Genomic DNA, 21,052 nt, shown 5'->3' on the forward strand with positions numbered 1-21,052 from the left:
TACCTGAGAAAAACACTGTAACCACATGAGGAAAACATGACATTATTCGTTAGAATGGATGTTTGATACTACTTTTAGTTGTAAACAAATATAAACGTTGTAAGAAGCAAGAAGTATAGGATTTTCCTTAGAACCAAAAGGAGCTTCGGAATGCTGAGAAGGGACTCCTCCCGATTATATCAAGAGGTTTGAGAACTTATGTCCATTTAACTTGTTGCCCATTTGACAATAAACGTGTTGCATTTTGTTGGGCTTTTAACTGAATATGCAAATGTTGGTTTCATAGTTTCTCCCTCTGATCTCAGTTGGTGTTGGGTCATTCCCTCTCGTTTAGTCGATTTTAAACGAGGTGCGCACTAAGCAGAATCATGTGACATACATCTGACACAAGCCTGTTGCTCTCTAGGCAGTATTGACAACTTTTTCAACATTTTGCGCTCAGTTAAATGCACTGTTATCTTAAAGTCTTGTTCCATGTTTCTTTTTTGTACATATGACTGTATAAGTTACACAATGATATATTCTATGAATTATAACACCTAAACTATTGTATTTACACCACACTTGTAAACAACCCCTTTCCAATTTAGATACAATAATGTACTGGGTAGATTAAGATACAGCCAATTGTTTGTATAACAGTAGGCTATTCATTTGTTCAGAAGATCAAAGATTGTAGGCGGAGGTGGATCTTTCCTGATACTATATTGCATTTTCATGGTTTCATTATAGCCTAGTAAATGTCACCTTTTTTGATACAGTTCAATGACGATGAAGATGATGCACAAACTCCAGACTATTACCAAGACTCTGAAAGTTATCTGGAGCCGGAGGAACTCAATGGCAATGTTTTACCAGGTACTGATTACTAAAACAGGCTCTGTAATGTGCTCTCGGTGGCACGGTACTCTGTTTTTGATGAATAATTGGGACCATTTTGCCATTTAAAGGGGCAATCTGGGATTCAAACAATAACAAAAGTGTTCTCCCCGTCACTTTAAACACAGTAAACAGCTGAGGGATAGGGTTGGAGAAATGTAACCACACTCAAATTCATAGACCAAGCTATTGTTTGCAAGGACTGATCATCCATGAGATTGAAATGATAGTTTTACCCATGTTTTGAAGCTATACAGTGTTTGTTTATAATGACATTGTTTACACAATGGAGTAAAACAAGCATATATTTTGGGTTCTGATGGGGTAAGACAGTTGAACTAAGGTTGTGAAGCATTTATAACTAATATTCTTCAAGAATCGATGGCTAGGCTATATATCATTAATTTAAAAGTAAAAAATTGATATATCAATCTGAGATTGCCCCATTAATTGCAGAGGAGGATGACGCAGTGGATGGCAATCCGTCCATGGCATTCAGTAAAGCATGCCTGAAGAATGTCTTCTCAGTCTTTCTCATCTTCATCTACCTGTTGCTGACTGCAGTGGCTGTTTTCCTGGCCTACCAAACAATTACTGACTTCATGACGAAACTCAGTCATCCTGTCATGTCTGTTACTTACAAAGAGGTAGACTCGTTCTCCCCCCCAGGTTTGTGTTTTTGTTGTGTTCTTTTGATTATTTAAAATAATTGCATAATATGGTGGTAGAGAGAGATGATGGTGTCCATATGAACGTCCTATGTTTAGCTGAGAGAATACCAAGCATATTTAGTCTTTAACTTAGCTCATATCTGTTCATATTTTGAGCAGGGATTGCTCTGTACCCTGGAAATGCTCAGCTCTTGGGCTGTAAGCATCACCACCATGCCCACATCCCCCCACTTGTCACACCAGGGAAGCCCCAAGAAGGGGACTGTATAATGGAGGAGGTCATTTACACAGGCCCTTACACAAACCACACACAGGTGAGAACTTCTATACAGCCCCATTGTGTTTTGTGTGCGTTTACAATAAGCACATTGATTCACATATTGCTCTTGACCTAGAAACACGCCTTGGTGGTCCGTGGCCCAACAGATGTCAGAAACCAGGAATTAATTTTCATGCAATTCAGTCAGAATGAAACCGAAGAGGATTTTAGTGCCATCACTTACATGCTTTTCGCACAATTTGGGGACTTGTCCAGAAGGTGAGGCAGCTGCACAATTCAGATTCTGTAATCGGTGCATCGATGTTGCTGGCGAATCAGTGTCATCATTCAGTCCTCTTTTCCCTACAGCACTGATAAATCTGAGTTCATGATGGCCTGTGAGAGAAATTACTCCACGTGGACCTTCTCGGGAGGATTCAGAACCTGGGTGAAGATGTCTCTAGTGAAGACATCTGGAAACAGAAATGAGTCTGTGGAATTTCGTCAAGAGGCAACTATTATTTTCTCAACATATGACTACCTTTTAGTATTTATTTATTTTTGATGAGTTTAATACTTAATTTTAGCATCTGCTGCTCATACATAGATGTCCTCCCCCATATTATTTGCAACAGTATCTCTGCATCATGAGGAAATAACAATGTTGTCTGTTCTTTCAGTCCAGTGTGGTTAAATTCAATGACAAAAGACCTGTATTGGAGCGAGGAAATCAGCTTTTCTTTGTTGTGTTTGAATGGCGGGATCCATTTATACAAGAAATCAGAGAGGTAAATGAATGTTGTGATTCAGCTTTATCAATTGTTTCACTTGTCCAAAGCTGTGGAATAACACAGAAACCTTTTACTCACATTTTTCAACAGTTAGTGACTGTGAATCCCTGGAATACCATTGCCATTCTTTGTGGTGTCTTTATGGCTCTCTTCAAGGCAGCCAACTTCGCCAAACTTAGTGTTCAATGGATAATCAAGATCCGCAAGAGGCACTTGAGGAAGAAAAATAGAGAGCTCAACCAAATCAGCTGACCTAATACATACACACCGGCATCAATGTGGAAGTTTGATCTCCCAAAAATTGCCCAGTTATTTTAAGATTTTATTTTTAGATCATTTTGTTCATCATTATGTATCTAAGATTTAATTACAATGTTACAACAATGTTGACCATTATGTGTCTACAAAGAGTTAGGATCATGAACATTGTCTAAGTGTGTAAGTACAGAATTTCTTTCCTTATTGCAATTCACATATTCACATGTTTATTGTATAATGGTGGTTTTTAAATACGGATTTTTGGGGATGTATTGTGTGAACATTTACATTCACAGGCACTTTCTTCATTAAGTTATATTTCACCCAATGACTTAAAACATTATATACATCAGTGATTTTACCCAGCCATACAATGTGATACCAAGCTTGAGTGATATAACTTGATGAAAATGTCAACATTTTAGAAAGGTCACATTTACAATGATTGTTTATCATACTTCTGTTTATTTATACCCAATAATAAGCACAAAACAAGTTACTGAGAAATCTGATTGTTAAAAATGTTTTTTCTGAATGTTTTCCTACCTAATGAAAAAGTTGCTGAATGCTGAGGAAAACCCTTACTGGGGAGAATTGTTAATGATTGAAAAATGGCTAGCTTAAAGGGACCTCTATATTGTGAGGAATATATGTTTTTTGTCTGTCATGAACTTCCTGTCTGTCATGAACTTCCTACCCCTGAATTTCAAACAGTGGAACCTATACATAATGTACAATATTAGCCTTAATATCGCCTAACTGTAGTTGAATCTAAATTATGCTGGTTTTCTCAAGAATGAAAGGGAATGAGCAGTTGTCATTGTTCTAGGGTGTATCAACATATGTTTTAGACATGATTTTATGACAATGTGTAGCATTCAAATGTCAAGTTTATCATGAGTGAAATACATAAGGTAATGGAAATTCTTACATCTAGACCACAATACAACTGCTCAGATCTGGTTTTCAATTGTTAGTTTCTCTCAGGTTAAAGTGTGGTGCTCACCCATTTGTTTTAAACATTACAATGTTTCTTACAAAGTGGAATTTGGGTGTAAGATTTACGATTTAATCTCAATTGAAGATGTGAGTCTCATAATATTTAACTGAATTGCAAACAATTTCCTTATGGGCAGGGGAACCCAGTGCACTGTTTTATTACTTTCACACAATGTGATTCAATGAAAACACTGTTGCTTTCAATCTCACTAATAGTGTGAGAACAGGAACGACTAACCATTAACTGGAATTTACTTGAAATGATGTAAAGCTTATATTGGGAAATAAAAGACCTGTTGCTTTGCAGTTCATTGTTTTCTTCTGAATAGTCCACATGATTTATTCCTTACACAGAATATAACAAAAAACAGTAATCTGTAGAAAAGCATGTCCATTTAAACATATGATTTGTAACATTTGGACTATGATATTTAATTACTCTTTCGTTAGTGATTTAAGCAATAATATCCGTGAGTCCGAGTTGTTGTCAGCAAACCCTACCAGTGACAATTACAATTACAACTACCTATTGACGATAAATAACGGTATAGGCCATATTGCTTTTATACAACGGGTACACAGCAACTCAAAAAATTGTGACACGAAAACAATGCTTTCGGTATATATTTCGTGATAGATTGGTGGTTTCTGCCCTGCGTCGAGAACTGTACTTCTTCCCCACTTCTCATATGCTTTGTTATGGCGTTGTAGCTTCTTATGGGACCTGCTCCCTCTTCTAACTAGCATCTGTGTGCATGAAGTGGTGTAGGACTGTCCTCAGATTATACTTTTAGACTTTAATTCTATTTCATTTCATTTACTGGTGGTGCCTCCATTCAGGTAAGTTATCTTATACTAAAAAGCATAGATCTACATTACATTACATTACTCAATCAAAAACAATTAACAATGAAAAGATTTATTTAAAAAGTAACAATCACAGTAGAAAACATTCAAAGTTGTCAAGAGAAACTACAAAACTACAAACGTTGTCAAGGGAACATGATAAACAAATCTACAGCGTGGTATGAATATCATAACAGGTCATTGATTGCCTAATGGAGAATTGCAATGCTAGTTCTGTTCAACCCGTTGTATAAAATAATAATAGATCAACTAGGTATGTAATTTTCTTTTTTTAGCAACAAGACATCAATAAATCTGGGCACATTTGGTATATTATATTTATATGTAGATACAATTACTAATTGTAATTACACACACAGACACACACACACACAAATATAGATTATTAAGATTTACTAACTGCAAGAATTATCAACAAGTGAAGATGGACAGTGGGGTGGTGGGTCTGGGTAAAAAATCGTCAGAGCAAGGATGTTCGTGAACACAGCCCAGTCAAGTTTCGATCACAGCTGGAAGGGGAGGGGCTGCAAGTGATACAGCAGCGGACGGGAAGTGGATGAAGTTTGGTTGATAAGAAGGTAGCTAGCTAGCTATTTTTCACTTATTGACGTGATATGCATATAAACAATTTGCTAGAATTTTACACAAACAATTTTGGAGAAATCGGAAGTGTTGTGATATCGGAATGCACGCCTAAGTAACGTTAGCTAGGCTTGTTTGCTTGCTTTGCGAATTGGTGGCGACGTTAGCTAGCTAGCTAACGTTAGCTATATTTGGTTTATATAGCCAGCTTTCTAATTAACTTGTAAGATGTCCTGTGCATTCAAATCGTACAAAGTAGCTATATGCAGGTCATGAAAATGAAGACAGCTTGCTGCAGTAGTTGGATTCCCTACCGAACCGCCAATGCATCCACTTTATTGTGCCATGTGGGGGGCGGGAATGTAAACAAGGCTAAAGGACAATGTATGTCTTGAACATAATTAGCTTGCTAGGATAACATTTGTCTCATGGCTTGCTGAACACCTTGCTACTCTTATTGTTTACTCTTAAGTTTGCTTCCTTGCGACAGTATGTTTGTATTGTTGCAGGTCAAACGATGACATGTTGAAATGCTCTGTAACCAACACACCTGTATTACTCTGTTGAGGCACAGCTATTTGATTGCCCAAGATACAATTCAGATGATGCTGCTGAGTCCCACCTGAAGTGTGTTAGGCCCATTGTTCTTATCAGCATAGTATTCTAGGGCAGACCTCCGTCTGTGTTGTTTTAACCAGAGCCGTATGACTGGTTATAGCCTAATGCTCCATCTCTGCTGCACCCAGCGATACACCACCAGATGTTGAGGTCAGATGAGACACTTCCTTTCAAAGGAAAGGGTAGTGGTGGGCAGCCTGCCGGCCCCTAGGGATTTACTGACTGTGCAGGAGGCATGATCATCTCACCATACCAATGTTAAAAATAACTGCCTTCATGATTGCTGGGGAGAGAGATAGAGATGGTCTTAGATGGTATTAGGCATTATATCGTTGTATTAAACTTTCAGACATCATTTTCTAGAATGTATTTATGCGAGTAGCCTACATTTATTTCAAGTTAGACATGAACACCTGTTTTGCTCTAAGAGAACGGCTGTTTTTCTGTAAGAGATAGTAGTGGCATGATTGTCCATGGCAACTTGATCAGAGAGCTCTGTCCCCTGACTCACCATGTCTCTTCTTGATTGTGTAGCCAACCATACTGAAGCTTGATGAAACGTGAATTTTACGTCTGCATCTCTTTCCAGTTCTAGGCCTAGTGTACTGTCCCATTAATGTTGCGTAATAGTACTAGTTTCGTGGTCCATATTTTTTTTTTACTTCACAGCATGTCTGAACAAGTTTTGTTCTAGTAGTTTATTGAGAGACTCCTTTCTGACTGTCTGGACTGTCTTTTGAATGTCCACACACAACGCTCCAATGGCCCTTCTTTTTGGCCACAGGGCTGCTCTATCAGCAGGCTGGAATTAGACCAGTGTCCAGGATGTACTCTGTGCTCGCATTCAGGCCACATCAGTTTTGGTGCTGCTGCAGAAGATCCTGGCGTGGGAGGTGGGAAAGTGACCTCTCTGCTCTTGGCCCGTTGATTGGGGGGGGGGGGGGGGGTCTGCCAGTTTCCACGCACTGAGGGGCTTCAGATGATAGCTGGCAGCAATGCTGCATGCTTGTAGCCTACATGATAGTGCTAACACAAATAATTTAGTCAACACGTACATTTGGGCAGCTATTACTATTTATAATTGCGGGTAGTGTTACGAAACCCTTTAAAGCACAGTACTGTGAAGCTGTTTAATATACATTAATTTTCTTTTCTGACAGTAATGGCCTGATATCCTACAACATCCAACATGGGGAGGGAAAGGAAGTGCATCCTTTGTCAAATCGTCTACAGCTCTAAGCAGGTAAAACATGCTCTCTCCAGCACCATGCTGTCTCTTAGGGTCGTTATTAGAGCCCGACCGATACTGGATTTTTGCGTCCGATGCCGATTTATTGGGGGGCAAAATTCACAGATAACCGATATATCTGCATTATTTTCTTTATTTTTTTTTATATAAATAAGAAAACCAATGGTCTTTATGCTGATTAGACAAAAATCCACATCTCAGTATGACCTTAAATGATTTCCATTGATAAATAGAGCAACATTTATTTATTTTATGCGCACAATTACTTGTACCAAATGAGAATTTCACATGTTCAGTGCACCGCATATTCATATCAGATTTGCTGTTCAATCTAAGTTGTTGTAACACAGTTTGATCATCCACTGAAAAACATTTAAAAAAAAAAAAAGCACTGTGAAAAGCATTTTTAAAACATACTGTTAGAATACCTTCCCCTCTTCCCGAGATTAAACAAACTTGCATCGTTACGCAATGTTGACGGTGCGTTGTTGGAGGAATATGTGCCAAAACATATATTTCTGTAAAAGGCCAGTATCGGTGCTCCGATATCCATGCCTGTTGGGCTCTAATCATCATAACTTTAGCTTTATAACACACATTAAAGTACAAGAGTAACCTCTGACATTGCTGTGTAAAATGCTTTTTCGAATGTATGTATTGGAACCTGAAAAAGGAGGTCATTGTAATCACATGCCGGCCATGTTGGTTAACTGTCCTTGTGTCACCAGGAGATGGATGAGCATATGAGGAGCATGCTCCATCACCGTGAGCTAGAGAACCTGAAAGGCCGGTGAGTTTCTCCACACCAAGTACCAATAATAAACCATACTCATGTTTGACCCCTGTCATTAAGCACCCAAAAGTTAGGCATTTAAGGCATTGCTTGGTTACAGTTCAGTTTTATTCTCTGGGCTTTGGGGCATTATGGCACGTGTCTGGACATACATATGTGCCCCAATGTTATCTGACAAATGAGATGGGGGGGCAGCTGCCTCAACTCGTGCATATATATTTAGACACAATCTCAGTGGAACAACAGCCACAGGCCAACTGACGGCAACCGGGTATCTCATGTGACTGTTCTGTAGATTACTGAAATATGTGACTTGTCAATGGCAAGGAGAGATCTAGGTTAAAGCAGAGGGGTGTGTATTACAATTTATCCTTGTTTGAAGCCTTGGTAAAAGTTTGAAATTGGACACACAACACTGTTCTGTGTTCCCGTATTGAAAATATACTAAAACCATTGAGTCACAATTGACAATGTAGCCCTCATCAGAGTTTTGAAGGAAAAAGTTGCATGAGTGTGAATAATTTATCGAGTGTATTAGTGAGCATTACACCTTTTCACCATGAATGTTTTGTTATATTTTTCGGCTGTACCTCAACTCGTTGTTGATTGAAGCGTAGTCTTCCACTCTCCTAAGAATCATTAGGAATAAAGTCTCAAAAGACTCATCGATACTTTGATCGGACATATGCATAGCAGGGGAGGCTGGTGGAGGTAGAAATCAGAGGACGGGCTCATAACATTCCTTATTCCATTCCATGCCTTACAATGAGCCAGTCCTCCGATTTCTACCTCCACCAGCCTCCACTGGTGCATAGATGGATTGATCCCTCCTTATTCCATTCACCCGTGTCAATTAAAAATAATGGAATTCAGAATACTGCTAGAACATTATCAGTGAGTTAACATCAGGGAGACCAGAACATGGCAGGCTGCCATGACACAGTTTTTAGACAGTTTGAACCATAGCCAGTAAAATTACTGTCCCTCTCAGTGACACATGTCATACCGAGGAGAGGTTTAAGTGGGGATTATGTGCAGCTGCACAAGGCTCCGGTTACTCGGGCCTCTGGATTGGTCAACAGGATCTGCAGCTCTGCAGTTTGTGTATGGGGAGGGGAGGGACTGACCTGGAGACACATGCTGGTCTGTAAGGGGGTGGGGGGTTGGGTGCTTGCTTTGGGGCAGTGCTATAGATGAAATACCGACACTCCCTCAGCACAGCCTCAGAGCACAGCAGACACCATCATGAGAGCGTGCTAGGCTAAGGCTGCCTGAGAGAGGGCTCTCCCCCGGGCGTCCCAGAGCTGTGCTCCGTGGCTGGTTGTGGTGCCAAATTAGCATGCTACCAGCACACCTCCTGCCTTTGCTTCCTGCCCTCACCCTGTCATCACTGGCCTGCTAAAAAGAAACCAAAAAACAAGAAGAAGAAGATCAGGAAGACCCATCTCTGTACTGTTTTTTTTTAACAAGAGAAAATATTAAGTCAGTTTACCTCCTGATCTCTGAAGAGAGAAGAAATTGGAATAGCTTTTTAAGGACTGTTGAGTACTCTCCTCTCCTTTTTTTGATATAATAGACCTTAAACCAATCACCAAAGTGTAGAGCCTGTATTGTCCAAGGCTCCACAGGCAGGGAAACCAAAGCAAACTTGACCAGAACCATGCCGGAAGGAATAATCGAGCACCCCCTATCTCCCTCCCTCCCCAGGGATTGTGGCCACGAGTGCCGAGTATGCCAGGTGACGGTGGTGGGCCTGACCGACTACGCCAACCACATCTCCAGCCCCTTACACAAGCAGCGGGTGGAGGCAGTGGAGCGGGAGGGCGCCGGGAACGACCAGGAAGAGGAGTACTTCGACAAAGAGCTGGTGAAACTGATCGAGAAGAGAAAGGAATTGATCAGGTAAGAGCTGATTGTTATCACTGATATGAGTTGCATTGTTAACTGATTTTAAGATTTTCATGTCATTCAATTGAGTAAGTGTAAAAAAATATATGTTCTCCTGCCTAGGTAGAATTGCGTATCTTCAATGTTATAGTCTATATTCACAACACATTATTGGGTCTAGCGATCTCCACAGTGTTGTTGACGTTAGTCTTTGTCGCTGCACTCTTGGACCATGTATAGTCACATTCTGCACCATGGTGCTCACGGTTCTCATTTAGCTAACTGAACCGTGCTGCATTTTGAGGTCGGAGTCGTATGTCAGGGCACAGACTAAAAAAAGCATGACTTCACACTCTCACTCACCCACTTGAGCTCAGACACATTCCTCACCATGCCCTCTCTGGTTTCTAGAAAGAGCACCCTAGGACCCAACTTCTCACTGTTCAACCTTTTGTACTACCCACATTTGAGTAATATTTGGGGGGGTACCCAAAATCAGTATCTATTGTTTCATTAAGCATCAACGCTACATTTTACAGTGGATAGATAAAGTTTTTTTGCTTTGTTGCTGAGTGTCTGCAATGCACTCTTAAGATTTTGCCATTGATTAAGATGTGATCTATATTTCCTTAGTAATTGTGAAGTGAGGGCTGTGTACATATACAGTACAGTATAGAAAGGTCCAACTAGAGCAGCTGGGTGTGTGACATGCGTGTTTTGACAGTCACAAGCAAAAGTTGGCTTGCAGCTGCTTCCCTGTCACATGCCAGACCTTATCCTGGTGCATAGACCACAGGAGGTCACTGCTTTGGCTTACAGGAAGAGTCAATACCTCACTCCTGCCAACTGTGCTAGAGATATTGTTGCTAGGTAGATTTTCAAAATGTAGATGGGCTGTATTTTTTATTTTTTTTATTAATGTTAATGTACAGTTTCCAATAAGGTCACATTACACATCATTGCGAAGGTTTACTAAAATATTCACTTTGTTATGCATTTGAATCAGTTTGAATCTGTATGTTTTTTCTGTTGTTTCTTCTTCTCAGGAAAGAGGAAGAGGCAGCTGCAAAACGAGCCAAGGAGGAAGAAGAGCGAAAAAGGCAGCAGCTCCAGCAGCAGAGGTTCAATGAGGCAAGGAATTATCTCAGACAGAAGGGGGCGTCCTGGGATTGGCGACACTCTAACCTCCCACAATCAAGGGGCTTCAAGGGATCTAATTGGCAGGGAGCTTGGAATGGAGGCAACACCTCTGGTGGTAGAGCGCAGGATGTCCAGGAGGATCCAAGATCCGACTGGCACAACAGCAGACAGGGCAAGAGTGCCACGTGGCATGCCCAGGAGCCCCCTAACTTCCAGACCTGGAACTCTGGAGAGCGAGCCGGCGGAAGCTTGCATAGTCGGGATGGCTGGGGTAGCAAAAGATGGGATCCAGAGCAATTCTCTGCCCATCAGAGAGGCCGTGCACCATGGTTGAGCAATGGAGGCAGCACTAATGGTGTTTATAGCAGGAACAGTGGCCTCAACTGGGAGCAAACCAAACAGCCTCTAATGGAGCCTGCGCATAGGATGGATTTTACCAACGAAAAGATGCCTCTATCAAGCTCCTTTGAACACATAGAAAGCCAGTATAAACAACAGGATATTAGCCAGGATGGTCGAAGTAATGGAAATCAGAATAGGGAAGGGCCAAGCACGGAGCTTGACCACAATAATGGCATGGGCCCCAAGACCTTTGGAAGCAATCCAAAGCTAGACAAGGCCTGTCGCTGGTCTCCCTATCCACCCACAAACTCTTTGCCCCACAAAGACCCCCATCCCAGCCCCTTAGAGAAGCACCCGAAGGGTCCACCAGCCCAGGTCAGAGATGTGGACCTGAGGCAGAGACGTGACACATCGCTGGGCACCCAACCCTCTAAGAAGCCGCCCCGATGGGACCAAAAAGCAGAGCAGCAGAGGACAGCCTCTCCTGAGCACAGCATTGAGGAGGGGGAGAGCAGGAAGCACAAAGGCAGCTCCACCAAGAGCAGCAGTAGCAGCAGTTCGCGAAGAGACAGTCAAACCTCCACCTCATCTGGTTCCTCCAAGCAGAGGGCAACGAAGCCATCAGAGCTCCCTGAGAAGAGGCTGTCCTCCACTTCCAGCACACCCAAGACACAGCTCAGCAGAGCCTCCAGCCAGGACTCTGTACAATCCAAGTCCTCACAACACAGTGGCTCAAGTTCAAAGTCATCACACAGCGAGGTTCTGCCCTCGGTGCAGGAACAACAGCTCGCAGAGATGCTAAGAAAGGCAAAGGAGACCCTACTAGACAAGAGGGATCTGTCCACTGACCAAAGGATGGAGACAGTGCTACACATAGAGGAGGAACAGCAAGTGGAGAGCTCAGAGTGCAAGGTTGAAGCAAACAAAGGGAAGAAATCCAGGCAGGATAGAATAAACCCAAAGGTTGACAGAGTTACAGACCCTATCAGACACCAGCCTGGCAGTGAGGAGACTGTGGAGTCTGTGATGTCTCCTACAGACAACAACCTGTCTCTCCAGTCCATACAGGTCAGCACCTCTACGGTGGAGTCCCCTAGGGCAGCGCTCTCAGCCAGGGAGGAGGAGGAGGAGGAGGAGAGGGAGAAGGGGACAGGTTCAGTGGCTGCAGATGAGGCCATGCAGGCTGTGGATGCAGGGCCGGGTTCAGATGGTGATGTGTGTCGAGGCAGTGAGGCCCAGACCTCCTCTGGAGCCACTCTGCCCACCCTGAACAACAAACAGAGCCTGCCTGCCCTGAAGAGAGACCTGACCAGACACATCGGCTCCAAGAGCAAAGGTGGCAGCCACGAGCCCAACCTCAACATCGCCCGGCGGATTCGAAACATGAGCGGGACGCGGAAAGGTGAGATGGAGAAGGACTCCGGCCTGAAGCCAACCTTGCGGCAGCTCATCAGCTCCTCTGGGTCTCGGCGATGTGTGAACTGGGATCAAGTGTACCAAGAGGTCAGCAGGAAGAAACAAGAGCAGGGGAAAGGCATGCCAAGGTGAGATGTTTTTTTTGTGTATGCTGGGTTTTCTCTGATAATTTATGTTCACCTGCTATGCTGAATTCCTGTCTCCCTTTAAGATAAGTAAACATTAACATCAGATGCACTTGGTCTTGTGTGATTTTAGGTTTGGTATAGAGATGGTGGCATATGACCAGGAAGGGCTGAGCCAGGAGGAAGAGGACATCCCTCTGGCCGAGGGCTTCCAATGGGAGTCACTTTTTGACTCTCAGCCAGCCATTGCCCCAGTGACCCCCCGCAAGCGCAGCCTATCAGAGAGCAGCATTGCCCCTGACCGCTTGGCCGCCAACCTGTCCCTGTTTTCGGCCCAGACAGCAGGGGAAAGAGCATCCAGGGAGGCTCCCTGTAGGCCAGGCAGGCAAAGCTCGGAGCAGCAGGGCTCCTCGTCTCCCACCCCCACAGCAGCCTATGGAAGCAGAGACAACCAGGAGGAGGCGACGCATGGGCCGTGTGAGGCCAAACCACTTAGACAGCCAGAGGGACCAATCGGGGCTCTCCAGCGCTCAGACTCTGTGATTGGGGACAGCAGCTCGGGGACGGAGCAGAATGACACACTGGCAGCGGGGAAGAAGCGGAGAGCAGCCGGGGTGAGTGTTGACAGTGATGGACCTGTACTGGTTATGACTGATGCGGAAGGATTGATGTGATGCTAATGCCTCTCGTTTTTCTTCCTTTCCTTTAGGACATTCCATCCCCAGAAATTCCTAGTTTAGAAAGAAAGAATAAAAGAAGGAAAATAAAGTCAAAGAAAGGTGAGTATCCTTTTTACTCTCGTAACTGTTTAGTGTGACCACATAAATTCAAATTTAAAATCTAGGCGCTGTCTATGGAATCGTGTTCTTTAATATGTGATATTGAGAGTGACTGTTCAGTAACACTCTTTTTGTGCTGCAGAGCGCTTACAGGTCGACCAGCTTCTCGCCGTCTCTTTACGGGAGGAGGAACTGAGCCGCTCCCTGCAAACTGTGGACAACAGCCTGATCCAGGCCCGTGCTGCCCTGCAGGCAGCATACATAGAGGTGCAGCGCCTCCTGGTGGTCAAGCAGCAGGTAAATTCACCTCATACCTGTAGTGACCATCAGCTGAAAATAAACCATGTAAAGGTCTCGATGTTTTTTAACTGAGATGTATTTCTTTTGATGGTTTGTCAGGTGTCCATGGAGATGAGTACCCTTAGAACCAAGCGCATTGAGTTACTTCAAGGGATACAAGGTAAGAGCTTCGCCAGCCGTGAAGGGATTTTTTAAGTGGTTATTTGGTTATCAAATTATGTTATTAATGTAGTTAAAGATATCTTTGACTTATTTTAACTTGTTTCAGAACTTGAATATTTTTTGTGATCTTTCTTGTTCAGGCAACTTGGAAAGCACTGCTCAACCCAAAGTGAAGGAGATGGAGGAGGAGATGACAGTTACCACAGAACCACACATGCCCTCAATGCTCTCACCTGTAACTGACACCCCTGCCCCTGCCCCTGCCCCTGCCTCCTGCCCCCGCCAGGCTTCCCAGGGTCCTCTAAACCAGCTCCAACGGTGTCCTACTCCCCCCTCCTTCCTGACCCCTGGCCAGGCCAATGCCTCCACACAGTCTGTTGTTATCAAACAGGAGCCCCTGTCCCCTAGCACTGTGAATACTGAGCCAGACCCTATAGAGAGTACAGTCCATGGACCTCACAGCACAACGCCAGAGCCTCCCACACCTGCCCTCAACGGCCAATCTGTCATTGGAAGAAGACCTGAGAGTCGCAAAGCAAGCATAGACCCACCTCAGGAGAGCCTAAGAGTGTCTGCAGAATGTAAGGAGAGCTCGTCAGGCATGGATCAGTCAATGGAGAGGGGTGTTCAGGTCACCTGGGACCGACGTCTCCTCCCCGCAGACTCCAAACCCCTCCCACCCCTCCTGCCAACCAGCCGCAGGGGATCCAGAGCTGGTGCCCTGGATCCCACAGCCTCACCGCCTCACGAATCCTCCCCAGTCCACCCCATCTCCACCCAACCAGCCGTCCCGACATTTCTCCCTCCCCCCCAGCCTGAATCAAAGAATGGCAAACGCGTAAGGAAGCTGAAGAAGAAGAGGGTGTTGAGGAAGGCCCAGGGGGCGGAGCAGCCAGAGAACAGTGACACAGAACTGGATGGGGAGACTCCCTTGACCTCCCGCCCTGTCAGACGGCTCCGAACTGTTCGGAGGAAATCCAGCACCTTCCTGGTCAGCACCTCCACGCCGCCTCCCACAGGAGAGGACGTGGACATGGACAGAGAGGAGGCCCAGGGACCAGTGTCTCCAGGCACTAAACCTGGGCAGGAGGACTCGGACTCCTCCCTGGAGATGGTGGAGCTCCCCCAGGCAGCTCCAGCTGAGGTGGTCACCATTGACACGTCCGACCCAGAGGATGGACACATGGAGGTCACCGTGACCTCTCCCCTGCCCGATGTCCATCCCCCGGCCCCAGACTCACCCGTGGCAGAGTTGCAAAAGCTGGCCTGCAATGAGGTCACCTCCACCAGTGAGATGGAGGTGTCCACCATAGTCAAGACCTGTGAGAGGTGAGATATGTTTGTCATTAACCCTATATTTTTCACAAACATGTTGATACATGAGGTGTACTAAGTGTTTGTTCAGCATTGCACATAGTGTTTTATTTGAGGGTTTTATTGTCCGGTGGTGTTTGAAGTAAGCCATTAGTCAACTCTTACAAACTCAAAGGCTTTTTGAGTACACACACAGTACTACATTTGGTTGGTTGTTTGGCCACAGATTAAAAGGCTATAGGTAAAGGAAAATATATCCTTCAAAGGTTGTGCAGCCTGGCAGCGACATTCTGAATACCACATCTGTCTCAGCTGTCTGATATGTGAGAGCATAACTACATACTGCTTGTCTAAGTCATGTGGTGCTGCTAACAGCCGGCTCTGTAACTGTCGGGCCCTTTCATATGGCGTCAAATTGCAGACGCTTTTAGAACATATGCTGTCTTCCACCCCACCTCCTATGGGAGTGTTCTCACTCCTGACATGTCTGCCTCTTCTCCCACAGTGACGTCCAGCTGCCCCTTACATCTGTGAAAGTGTCCAAGAGGTCCTCGGGTATGTCTAACACTCTTAGCTGGGATATGACGATCTGCTTTTTAGTAGGACATGCATTTCCCCATGGAGATAAATGAGAACAGAGAATACAGCACATCCAGACACACGTATATCGTATTTATCCACTGTATCCTCGTTGGTTCTGTTAGTTATGTCTGGAATTCAATCCATCTTAATCAGAATTGTCTTGCGTACATTTAGCAGACATAATTAGACCCCCACACTTTCACCTGATCAAAATAGTCCGTAGAGTCCCCAAATTACTTTTTAAGGGCAAGGTATTCTTAGACATGATAGAGTACCAATACTCTGACTCTGACTTGTCCGTCTGAGAGTGGATGGTTAGCCCCATGATAAACGGGCGTACGTTTGAGTGTATATTTAACTTAAGCATGTTGATTTCTCTCCTCTCCTCATGCACTCAAATTTCCCCTTAATCCCCCTCATGAGGTCACCTGATTTAAATGACTTGGTTGGTGATAACGGAACGGCCAACTTAACAAGTGTTATCAACAAGATATCCTATGGGCCCTCGATGCAATCAGTGTGGATATTTCGATGTAGGATTGTGTTGAGTGAATGTGATTGTCTCATACTGTGTCTGCCTGTGTCTGTATGTGTAGTAGATATGACTTCAGACCCAGGGGAGGATGACATTGCCACAGAGGGGGTGTTTGAGGGTCACCAGGAGACAGTGAATGCCATGCAGATCCACAAAGGATTGCTGTACACCTGCTCCGGAGACCGCACCGTCAGGGCCTTCAATCTGGTGGTGAGTCTGCTGCTATACTCCTTATCAAGACTATGTGTATATTGATACCAATGTCTTGGGTGAATTTCGAAAACACTAGTTATCAGACTACCTCCAGCCTTTTGACCTTGCTCAAGTAGACTTCGCTCCTCTCTCCTCCTGCAGAGCCGGAAGTGTGTGGCCGTGTTCGAAGGCCACAGCACCAAGGTAAACTGCCTGGTAGTGTCATGCGGACCGGGCCTGCAACAACGCCTGTACTCTGGCTCCAGTGATCAGACCATCCGCTGCTACAGCCTCAGGGTCAGACATATGATGGAATATAAAAATGGCTTTAGCTCTGCTTTGACTCTTTTGAGAAGGATTTCTTGTTATTTCTTGACCGTGCTATTCTTTGGCATCATGTAACACAATGTTATCCGCAGACGCGGGAGTGTTTGGAGCAGTTCTCTTTACCAGACCGGGTCCTGTGCCTCCACAGTCGCTGGAAGGTTCTATATGCTGGCCTGGCTAATGGCACAGTGGTCAGATTCAACCTCAAGGTGAGAACTGCCCCTCCCATGGGCCACACCTACTGGTCTAACTGATAATGCAGTACGTCAGTTTGACCTCAGATTCAGAAAAGCTTCATCGACCCACACTTGGGCAATTGGTCTTGACAATCCACATACGCACTACAAAATGTGACATGAAAAAAAAAAAACACAATAAAAACAAAACAATTATATGGGTTTCTTTATTGGTACTTCAGACAAACAAGCATATGGATGTGTTTGAGTGCAATGGGCCCCGGGCAGTGAGTTGCCTGGCAACAGCGCAGGAGGGAGCACGCCGCATCTTGCTGGTGGGATCCTACGACAGCACCATCAGTGTGAGAGACGCCAAGAATGGGCTCCTGCTCCGGACCCTGGAGGGCCACACCAAGACCGTGCTCTGCATGAAGGTATGTGTGTGGGGGGGACACGTGAAGGAGATACACACACGCATGTACTGCTCCAAGCACTTTGATTAATCAATAAAAAAAAATCCTTGTTTCTGCCTACAGGTGGTTAATGATCTGGTCTTCAGTGGCTCCAGTGATCAGTCTGTCCATGCACACAACATCCATGTGAGTCAATAATATATATATATTTTTTTTAATTAAATACAAATAGCATTCATTTTCGTCATGTGTTTTGTATGCTCTTTTTATACCCATGTTTATATTACACAAAGTTAATCCGCAGGATACACTGAATTGTAAATGTACATTTTTGGCCTGGGTCTCCTCTTTCTCACGCGTCTGTGCCTGTCCACGTGTAGACTGGAGAGTTGGTGCGAATCTACAAAGGCCACAGCCATGCGGTCACTGTGGTGGCCATCCTGGGGAAGGTGATGATAACAGCATGTCTGGACAAGCTGGTCCGCGTCTACGAGCTGCAGGTCAGTGTCCTCCCTCAAATCTTAAAAGACTTAAAGGTTGATATGTCACATTGTGCAATCACCTGTTCTATTAGGGAGTGCTGTCGTTTTTTTTTTTTTTTTTTATATTCTAAAAAAAATTTATTAAAGATGTTATGCTGGTGATCTCAGTGGATAAAATGGAATAACACGAGTATGATTAATGTTATCAGCCACATCCCCAACAGTCTCATGACCGGCTGCAAGTGTATGGTGGACACAAGGACATGGTGATGTGCATGGCTATCCACAACAACATGGTGAGTCATCAATCAAACATAAAAAAAATAAAATAAAAAAAAAGGCTGGTGGAAAAGTAAAATATCACCCATCGCTGTTTGTTTTCTCTTTGTATTCTAGATCTACACAGGCTGTTATGATGGCAGTGTGCAAGCTGTGAAGCTGAACTTGATCCAGAACCATCGGTGCTGGGTAAGACTGGGGATCGGGAGGTTAACAGGCTTGGTGGTGGGAGTTATTGAAAGTAGATAGAGGGGAGGGTGGGGTAGCTCTAACTGCTACTGCTATGGTGAGAGGGATTTGGGTAGTAGTTGTTAATGTACGTTATGTTTTTTAATGTATGAAGGGGTATTTATGTGCAGTGGTTTATGCCTTCCCTCGAATCATTGCAGTGGCATGGCTGCTCTCTGAACTTTGGAGTGATGGAGCATCTGCAGCAGCACGTGCTGAATGACCACACCAGCTCCAACTTCCAGACACTTAAGTGCCGCTGGAGGAACTGTGATGAGTTTTTCACCGCACGCAATAGCTCAAAGCAGGTATGAACCTCTTCTACCTCTATACGGGCACATACCCGTGAACACACACAGATTTTCCCAGACTTATCCAAACCCAGTTTTCCCAATTGACATGCTAACAGATCTTTAGTGTGTGTGTGTGTGTGTGTTGTGTTCCAGTGCTGATTCCGGCTGTGTACTGTATTAAATCCTGCAATACATTATTGAGGTGTCATTGTTTCTCTCCTGTCCCTGCAGGGGGTGGCCAAGCACATGCAGAACCATGCTGAGGAGGAGAGTAAAGTGGAGTCCTGAGGGCTTGAGGGAGTGTCTGCGCCCCCCTTCCCCTTCCCATCTCATCTTTGCCCCATTTCCTCCCATATTGGGAAGGTCCCCCTGGCATTCTGTGCTCCTCTAGAGTTTAATCAGTGGCGTCAGGTGACTCCACCTGTCACAGAAAAAGACATGCTCTGTTGGAATCCAACCTGTCATTTGTAATGAAAATGAGGAAGGGATGTGCAGTGTTTTTTTTTTGTTTTGTTTTGTTTTTTTTCTACCAAGTTGTGCAAACACATCTCTTCCATGTCATGTCTCTGTGATTATGCCACACTGCTGTCAGTCCCTCAAATCACTGACCAAATATGACAAAGAAACACAGTTCGGTTCACAACGAAAAGAAACTTGGGTACAGGTATGAGAGAGTGATTGTTATGTGTTCCATTCGAGCAGCTGCAATGCACACGATAAATAGTCGAACCACCGTTTTAAAAACTTGTATGGCTACTGTATGGCATGGGTTAATGGGTATGTTTTTATTGTGAGTGTTTTGAGTGAAATCGTGATGCTAGTGTCTTGTTGAGCAACTTCTTCCTTCACTAGTTTTTTTTTAGTTTTTTTTTAGTTCTTATTCGTGGTTGTTACCATCGTTCACTCACAAGATTAGGCCGCCGCAGAGTAGCCGAATGAATGCTGGGAATCTCATGGAGTTGTCATGACAGAGCTTTTCTGGGACAGATTTAAGTGCAATTATGTGTACGTTTTTGAGTGAAAAACCCTCACTGGCATTGTCTTTTTCTTTTTTTTTGTCGGTGAATTTTTTAAATGGGTTTTTTTTTATCGAGTTTTATTTCTTCTGGTTGCTCACTGATATTAAGGCGTTGTTGAAGGACATTGGTGCAGTGTGGTGTGACTTGGTCTGAGATTGCCATTTGAGGATTTGGGTTTGCAGTGATGGATCACCGAAAAAATAATGGTGTGTTTCCATGTGTGAACTGGTGTGTATGTGTGTACTTTTGTCCTCATTGTCGACAGACATGAGAGAGGTTCAAGTAATCAGTGTTTGTTTGTTTGTTCTATTTCCTGAATGAGTGGGTTTGTACTTACGAGTAATTATTTGATATTGCTGTAATTCCTCTACGGAACTCTTACTTGGACTTGTTTTACAGAGCAGTGAGGGTGTTAGGAAGCTCTATTCCATAGTAAAGGTTTCTTTTTGAAGTATGGGCATTTGTTTAGAGGATAAGGTTGTGTTGAGGAGGTGTGTGAGGGAAGAGCTTCAAGGACAGAATCAGGATCCACCTCCCATGCCATACCTCACCCCTGAAAACACACAACTCACTGAAAACAAAGCTGAAGTTGGTGCATCATTACCCTTTTCTCACATTCAATTTTAATCAATGCAAAACTTCAATAACTGTCGTCTTGACACACTCTTGTAGTGGCAGCTCTTGGTTGTAGGTGTTGTGGGTTTGTTTTAACCTGTAGTTGTCTTTACAGCCACCATCTTGGGTGGGGAAATCTTTCAAGACACGTATAACCCTTGCCCCTGTTATTTAAGGCTGAGGGAAGCATGCAGTTGACCTCTTACCTGGCATTCCTGAGTTTCTTTGACAAGTCTGTTAGTTCTTGCCAAACGTTGTGAACTTGTGACAGATATTTTGTAAGAAAACGCTATCAAAAGAAAACCTGAAATAAAAAAAAAAGTATTTGAAACATTACCACTTGTTGTTTGTCTTCCATTTGTTGTGTGTATGTGCTTGAAAATTATTTTCTGTTGAAGCATTTCCAGACAGAGCACCGGTCAAGTAATTTTACTGTTCTTGCAGGAATAAAGCATGTATTAGAGGGGAAAAAACTAAACT

The 21,052-nt window shown here is 43.9% G+C and overlaps 2 protein-coding genes across 4 annotated transcripts; both read left to right on the forward strand.

Annotated features, from left to right (window-relative positions):
• The first annotated feature begins 13 nt into the window (after positions 1 to 13).
• Positions 14 to 4,141, forward strand: pacc1 (proton activated chloride channel 1). Its single transcript, XM_083683337.1, has 8 exons — positions 14 to 186; positions 762 to 858; positions 1,336 to 1,548; positions 1,710 to 1,864; positions 1,946 to 2,088; positions 2,179 to 2,320; positions 2,490 to 2,597; positions 2,691 to 4,141. Exons 1-8 carry the CDS (start codon positions 151 to 153, stop codon positions 2,850 to 2,852), a joined length of 1,056 nt encoding a protein of 351 aa, XP_083539463.1. The 5' UTR covers positions 14 to 150; the 3' UTR covers positions 2,853 to 4,141.
• A 1,129-nt stretch (positions 4,142 to 5,270) lies between these two features.
• Positions 5,271 to 20,896, forward strand: znf106a (zinc finger protein 106a). Of its 3 annotated transcripts, none has more exons than XM_083683056.1 (21): positions 5,271 to 5,302; positions 7,085 to 7,167; positions 7,902 to 7,963; positions 9,674 to 9,868; positions 10,900 to 12,879; positions 13,010 to 13,490; positions 13,586 to 13,655; positions 13,798 to 13,952; positions 14,055 to 14,115; positions 14,258 to 15,446; positions 15,937 to 15,986; positions 16,610 to 16,758; positions 16,903 to 17,037; positions 17,160 to 17,276; positions 17,486 to 17,677; positions 17,780 to 17,842; positions 18,037 to 18,156; positions 18,348 to 18,434; positions 18,535 to 18,606; positions 18,807 to 18,953; positions 19,170 to 20,896. In XM_083683056.1, the coding sequence occupies exons 2-21, from the start codon at positions 7,114 to 7,116 to the stop codon at positions 19,224 to 19,226; spliced, it is 5,436 nt and encodes a 1,811-aa protein (XP_083539182.1). In that variant the 5' UTR covers positions 5,271 to 5,302; positions 7,085 to 7,113; the 3' UTR covers positions 19,227 to 20,896. The 3 variants fall into 3 exon arrangements, with proteins under 3 accessions (XP_083539182.1, XP_083539184.1, XP_083539183.1); XM_083683058.1 differs by having other exon boundaries at positions 18,363 to 18,434; XM_083683057.1 differs by lacking the exon at positions 5,271 to 5,302 and adding an exon at positions 5,635 to 5,690.
• Positions 20,897 to 21,052: the final 156 nt, after the last annotated feature.

This window comes from Argentina silus (genome assembly GCF_951799395.1).
Source record: "Argentina silus genome assembly, chromosome: 13".
Lineage (NCBI taxonomy): Eukaryota > Metazoa > Chordata > Actinopteri > Argentiniformes > Argentinidae > Argentina > Argentina silus.

Bases quoted from the DNA above. Each gene is read 5' to 3' on its own strand.
- pacc1 (XM_083683337.1), top strand. From the start codon at position 151: ATGCTGAGAAGGGACTCCTCCCGATTATATCAAGAG. The intron at 187-761 runs GTTTGAGAACTT...TTTTTGATACAG, and splicing joins CCTCCCGATTATATCAAGAG to TTCAATGACGATGAAGATGA. The intron at 1,865-1,945 runs GTGAGAACTTCT...CTCTTGACCTAG, and splicing joins CTTACACAAACCACACACAG to AAACACGCCTTGGTGGTCCG.
- znf106a (XM_083683056.1), top strand. From the start codon at position 7,114: ATGGGGAGGGAAAGGAAGTGCATCCTTTGTCAAATCGTCTACAGCTCT. The intron at 13,953-14,054 runs GTAAATTCACCT...ATGGTTTGTCAG, and splicing joins TCCTGGTGGTCAAGCAGCAG to GTGTCCATGGAGATGAGTAC. The intron at 15,987-16,609 runs GTATGTCTAACA...CTGTATGTGTAG, and splicing joins AGTGTCCAAGAGGTCCTCGG to TAGATATGACTTCAGACCCA.